The sequence below is a fragment of the Alnus glutinosa genome, chromosome 2 (genome assembly GCF_958979055.1).
Source record: "Alnus glutinosa chromosome 2, dhAlnGlut1.1, whole genome shotgun sequence".
NCBI lineage: Eukaryota > Viridiplantae > Streptophyta > Magnoliopsida > Fagales > Betulaceae > Alnus > Alnus glutinosa.
In genome coordinates this window covers 32,039,675-32,046,299 of record NC_084887.1, presented here as the reverse complement: position 1 = coordinate 32,046,299, position 6,625 = coordinate 32,039,675, and the positions used below count along the sequence as shown (strand labels likewise).

Genomic DNA, 6,625 nt, shown 5'->3' with positions numbered 1-6,625 from the left:
TTTTTGTAGCATATTTTCTTCAGTGGAAAGTTCTCTCTCTCCCCTTTGAGTGGCATGCGTGCATTATGAACTTCTGGGTTTTAGCAAATTGACCGGTTATGCAGAAATCACCGAGAAGAAATGGAGGAGACTAGTGACAACAGCGAAGACCATGTTCGTAGAAGCTTCATAGACTTGGTGTTCTCTTGGTCTCTTGGGGATGTTCTTAACAAAGATCTTTACAAAAATAAGGTTGGCGTGTTTTTCTTTTTTTATCTAAACTAGCCTATAAATCATGCTATCGCAGTTATATAGTTTCATCATGTTGAATTAAGAGGCATGAATTGATCTTAGCATATCTATTCAAATGATTTCAACAATGGAAATTCAAGTCTTTCTAAATGAGGATTCTAATCCTATGTGTGGCATTGTTATTTGTCGAGATTATGGTAAAGCTGATAGCTAGTCTGTCTATTCATAATCATAAAGAAGGGGGTTCTAGGCATGGCAAACAATTAGATGAGGAATATGCTCCAATTTCCATGTACCTTGTTGTGACAAATTGAAATTTAGGATCACAAACAAATAGAAAAGAACATAATAAGATTTACTAATTACATAAAACACCAAAATTTACGTATTTTGCTTGTGTGGTGGTTGCTGAATGAGAGCTTTGTGTGAAGCCGGCTAAAAATCTTATGCGGCGCGCGGTTCCTGAATTTTGTCTTGTACGTCCTCCACCAAAGTCCAATTGGGATAAATTTAACATGTGGGCTCCAACTTACTTTGAATAGGTGAGGTTCAACACGTGATATATTTAATTAAAATGTTGATGAATGACTGAGGAAAGATTTGAACTTAAGACCTCTATGTTAAATTATCATTTATCCTAAAAGCTTAAACTAATCGGTAAATTTAATAATTTAATGAATACTTTAACATTCATCAACAAAAGCCAAATGGGTGAGGGGGAGCGTAGAGTGTACATATTCCTAGTCCCACGTGAATGATTTGAAATAAAAAGACATCTAGCTCCCACATGATTCAAGTGGGGGGAGTTTAGTGAGATGTCAATGAACAAATATGAGCAAGGGAAGATTGTTGAATATACACATGCGAGTGTAGAAAGGTTGAGTCTCGCATTGAAAATATGTCACATGCATGTCTAAATGGTTAATATAACACAGTTAAACCTAAACTCATAATGAAGCTTAAGTTTCTAGGTACGTTAAGATGTGCCCAATATATTGCAATACGATATATCTTATTAAAATACTTTTGAATGTGTCAATCTTTCTAACAGTACCAATTGGAAAGCAAGGTGAAAATCCATTGGTAGCTAGTGATGGTTTTTAACAATTAACATCATACCTGTACTTCACATATTTCCTAAATCTAAATTACATATATGTATTGCAACTTAATCATCTTCAAGGAATGGTAAGCCCCCCATCTAATAGGTTATAGGTACTATTAAAGAAATTAAGCGTGCTCATTTAATTATTGCAGTATAAAATATAAATATAAAAACAAAAGAACAGATCGAAGAATAAATCGGAGAAGGGGGAAAGAGAAAACATACAGATTTAAGTGGTTTGCCATGGTAATATAGGACGCGTGCCATGTAATGTACGTAGTAATAACTAATAATGAAAAATTTGTGTGTTATATTAAGATTTTTTTGTAAAAAAAATATTGATCGATAAATTGGAATTTGCATCTCCCTCTGCATTCTTGAGATTTGACAAAAACGATTGATGGGAATTTAATGCTTTTTATATTTCTTAATTTATGTATACTTTAATTTTTCATTCAAAGATGTGCATTTTGCTCCCACAAGCCTCCGTGTAGATCTTCTCTCATATATGAGTCATGGCATTTCCATTCATAACTGTGACATCATTTACTGGCAGGTTAAAAAGATTCCAAAAACATTCTCGTCAGTGACAGATTACAAGAAGTCATTCTTTCCTTCATTAATCGAGGAAACACATGCTGATTTGTTTTCCAACATAACAGCGTTGTCTCAAGCACCCACTTGTGGAATAGAATATGTTGAGACATCTAAAACATTTAAACCTCCTAAAGGCTTGTTTTATGAACTAACATTAGAGAGCATAAAAGATTCTAAGTTGAAGAAAGCGAAAGATACTGAGAAAGATGAAGGAAAATATGAACCCGAGTCTGGTGATCTTATTGCCTTAACATATGTTAAACCAAAATGCATTGACGATTTGAATAAGCCCAAAAGATTCTATCTAATAGCTTATGTTCTTCGGCCAAGAGACTTAAGGATAGATGAGTTCAGTACGGTATCGATACTGGCATCAAAGCCCATTTTAACTGATGAGGAATACATGCACAAATACAAGAAAGGAACACTTTTTGCAGTTTATCTTATGAATATGACTACAAATGTCCGTATATGGAAAGCACTGCACCCAAGTTCGGAAGGGGGGAACACAAACATTATTAGAACAGTACTGCAAGCCAATTCATCTGTAAGAATTTTATTTCATTTTGCTCTTCAATGTCACACACATCATACATTCTCTAGTATTAGTAACCTTCTCTTTGAAGGCTGACATTACTGATGCATTATATATTTAATCCTAACAGGATGATGGAAATTGTTTGACTTGCTTTTCTAAAGGAAAAAACAGTCCTGCCCCTTCTGATCTCCAGGACATGATCGGCTCTTATAATCTAAATGGCTCTCAAGAAGCTGCAGTTTTAAGCTGCATTGGTATGAGAGAATGCAATCATCAGAATCCTGTCAAACTGATATGGGGCCCTCCAGGGACCGGGAAAACAAAGACTGTTGGTGTCTTATTACATGCCCTCCTTCAAATGAAGGGAAGAACATTAACATGTGCACCAACTAACATTGCGGTTTTGGAAGTTACAACACGGCTGTTGAGGTTGGTCAGGGAATCACTAGAGTATGACCCATACGGGCTTGGAGATATAGTTTTATTCGGGAATGGTAAGCGAATGAAGATTTATGATCGTTTTCATCCAAATAAAAGAATGAAGTTTGGTGAACGTAAAGATCTTCTTGATGTATTTCTCGACTATCGTGTTGATGTGCTTGTGGAGTGCTTTGCTCCTCTATCTGGCTGGAGAAATGGCTTAGAATCAATGGTTTCTTTGCTTGATGACCCGAAATCGCAGTACAAAATATACTTGGAAAAAAAAGAGGATGAAAAAAGAGAAGAGGAAAAAAGAAAGGAGGACAAAAGAAAGGAAGAAAAAAGGAAGCAGGACAAAAGAAAGGAATATGAAAGGAAGGAGGAAAACAATAAGGGGGATGATGATGAGCTCAAAAAGGACGATGATGATGATCCTTTGACGTTTGAGGAGTTTTTAAAGAAGACATTCGGTTCAATTCATGAGCAACTGAAGTTTTGTCTGGTTAATTTGTATACGCACTTACCCACTTTTCTACTACCTTTAGAGGTAATGAAAAAGATGAGAAGAGCTCTGACTTTGCTTAAATCTCTTGAAACTTTGTTGCGTGGTGTTAGTGTAGCAAATGAAGGGTTATTACAAGTTTTCAATAATTTTGAAAACTTAGGAAGCAGTATGGGTTGCCTTGCAAAGATGAGTATGAGACAAGAGTGCCTTCAGATACTGGGAGATCTGACCTTATCTTTGAAATCTTCTGTTCCAGATTTAACTTCTGACAAATCAATAAAAAACTTTTGCTTGGCAAATGCATGCCTATTGTTTTCTACTGCATCAAGCTCTGCTAAATTATACAGTACTGAAGGAAGCATGGAATTTTTGGTTATCGATGAAGCTGCTCAGCTTAAAGAATGTGAATCAGCAATTCCTTTACAGCTATCTGGCGTCCGCAATGCTATTCTCATAGGGGATGAGAGGCAGCTCCCTGCAATGGTTAAAAGCGAGGTTAGAGTTTTATCCTTGGTTCTTTTATCTTTGCAAATTATGAACATCTCCCACTTTGTTTAACAACTTTTGAATGTGCACTTCTCAGATATCCAAGACGGCTGAATTTGGAAGAAGTTTATTCGAAAGACTGGTCATGTTGGGGCGGCAGAAGCACCTTCTTGATGTCCAGTACAGGATGCATCCATCCATCAGCTTATTTCCAAACACAGAGTTCTATGACAAACAGATTTCAGATGCTCCAAATGTTAAAGGAAGAGACTACGAGAAGCGTTTCCTTCAGGGCAAGATGTACAGCTCCTACTCTTTTATAAGTGTAGTTCATGGAAAGGAGGAATTTGGTCTCGGGTACAGTCGAAAGAATATGGTTGAGGCTGCTGTGGTCTCTGAGATAGTTGAAAATCTTTTTAAACGTATGTTTAAATGTTTTATTGCTTATTATTATCCAGAATAGACAAATGATATGAATTCCTTTTACCATTTCCTGTTTTTTTGACAGAATTCCTGGACACAAAGAGGAAGGTTAGTATAGGAGTCATATCACCGTATAAGGCTCAAGTTTCTGCCATTGAAGAGAGGGTCAGAAAATACAGCAAGTCTGTTAGTGGCTTCATTGTGAATGTTCGCTCTGTTGATGGGTTCCAAGGAGGTGAGGATGATGTAATAATTATCTCTACAGTAAGATGTAATGGGAATGGATCAATAGGTTTCCTTTCCAACCGACAAAGAGCAAATGTGGCACTAACTCGAGCAAGGTATTTCTTATTGTGCTTGTGCTGCATGCACACATGAAAAACGTTTCAGTTTCTGTCGGTTTTGCAAATTAAAATTTTGTCACTACTGTTTCATTCTTTAGGTATTGCCTTTGGATTTTGGGGAATGCGGTTACTTTACTCAAGAGTGACTCTGTTTGGAAGAAACTAGTCCTTGATGCTAAGGAACGTGGGTGTTTCTATGATGCCAATGAGGACAAGAGCTTGGCTCGGGCAATTACTGCCGCATCGGTGCAGTTTGAAAGGCTTGACGTTTTACTCAGTAATGACTCTCCACTCTTCAGAGAGGCTAGATGGAAGGTAGGTGCATGCAATGTTTTGGTGGAATTTTGATTTTGTAGTGGATTTGAACTTGCATGAATTTACTAGTTCCTAAAACAAAATTCAGTTGACTATTACCTTAATTAAATACAGGTTTACTTCAGCAACAACTTCCAGAAATCTATTGCTAGAATTCACAATGCAGAGATTCGTAATGAAGTGCTTTTGCTGTTGGAAAAGCTTTCAAGTGGTTGGCGCCAGCCTCATGAGAAGAGAAACCTCATTGTCCATGATGGTACTTCTTCTCAACTTTTAGAGATGTGCAAGGTCGATGGGGGGCTGAATCTGGTTTGGACAGTAGATATTCTCAAGGAGTATTCATGTCACATTCAGGTCATGAAGCTTTGGGATGTTGCGCCATTATCCGATATAAAAAAACTAGCAAAGGATCTTGACGTGGTATTTGGGAACTACACAGTAGATAAGATGCATCGCTGTGAGCACAGATGCGTAGAGGGGTATGAGCTTATCTGAATTTAATACATTTAAATGATGATCCCACCGCTCATCAGTTTGAATTTGGTACAGGAGTTTAGTTGTCCCAATGAGATGGCCATTGTACTCCACCTCCACTAGGTGTCCTGAAGGTGATAATGTGTGGTTCTCCTTGGAACCGCTATCCTCACTAAGTTTAAGGGATAAGCTAGAAACATCAGCTACAACTTCTAGGTGAGTGAAACACTTCCAAACTCTTCAATTTTCCACAATTCTTACACATGGGTATTTCTCTTCTGTATAATCGCTTTAAATAAAAACCAATGAATTGTTTTGTCTTGCAGTCAAATAGGAGTTGGATGTAATTACTTATGCAGTGATAAAATATAAAATTGAAGGAATTTAAGTGGTTCAACCTTCCAAGGCAGATGTCCAAGTGGACAAAAACCCCCCACAGGGCCTACATACCTCTTTCAATTTGTGTTACAACCGGATGTTATGTATGATCGATTTATTGTTCCTTGACTTGTTATGAAACCTTTGACATTGGGTTGTTTGAAAGACTAACGAATATATATAAATGAATATTAGAAATCATTGCCAAGTATAGAATTAAGAATAAATCGGAAGATGTTGGCTTGAAGCAAAAGTGGCGAAGGCGGCAGAATGATTGATGAGGTAATTAAGATTGCCTTCTTTTTGGTATTTTGGAGCCATTCTGAGAAGAGCCTAGTCTTAACAATTAAAAGCATTAATGTAAATTGGCTTGTAGATACTTTGAGAACTTACAAAGGAGGATTGCTATTCTGTAGACTCGGTTACAACTGGGCTACGATGAGGCTGACGTGGCAATGTTAAGTCAGTCTGCCACGTCAGCTCAATTAAAAAAAAAAAACGAAATGAAAGTATGAATTTACTATGAAACCCTGAAAGTGAAACTAATCTAATGAAAATTCTACAACAATAGCTAAAATTGGCCATAAAAATAAGTTGTAATTATCTGCTCGTTTTCTACGTTCTCTCTCCTCTAACCCCCGAACCTTCTCCTGTGTATACCGACATGGGAGGGAAGTGCTTCCCCCCCCCCCCCCCCCCCTTATGAGGTCTCCTCACCCAATTTCCCACCTTCCGTTTTCTACCTACCCATCCAACCACTTCCTTCACAGCTTTTACGGCCTTGGGAGTTAAGTCATAAACTCCCGAAA

At 37.4% G+C, this 6,625-nt stretch overlaps 1 protein-coding gene across 1 annotated transcript; it reads left to right on the top strand.

Moving 5' to 3' along the window:
- Positions 1-1,844: 1,844 nt before the first annotated feature.
- LOC133860516 (uncharacterized) lies at positions 1,845-5,909 on the top strand. Its single transcript, XM_062296105.1, has 8 exons — positions 1,845-2,480; positions 2,599-3,891; positions 3,980-4,304; positions 4,391-4,646; positions 4,748-4,964; positions 5,079-5,443; positions 5,514-5,654; positions 5,765-5,909. The coding sequence occupies exons 1-8, from the start codon at positions 1,845-1,847 to the stop codon at positions 5,808-5,810; spliced, it is 3,279 nt and encodes a 1,092-aa protein (XP_062152089.1). The 3' UTR covers positions 5,811-5,909.
- Positions 5,910-6,625: the final 716 nt, after the last annotated feature.

What these genes read in the sequence shown, in the direction of transcription:
- LOC133860516 (XM_062296105.1), top strand. Translation starts at nt 1,845, where the DNA reads ATGAGTCATGGCATTTCCATTCATAACTGTGACATCATTTACTGGCAG. An exon ending in GTGGCACTAACTCGAGCAAG is followed by an intron (nt 4,647 to 4,747) that starts GTATTTCTTATT and finishes TTCATTCTTTAG; the next exon opens with GTATTGCCTTTGGATTTTGG. An exon ending in TCAGAGAGGCTAGATGGAAG is followed by an intron (nt 4,965 to 5,078) that starts GTAGGTGCATGC and finishes AATTAAATACAG; the next exon opens with GTTTACTTCAGCAACAACTT.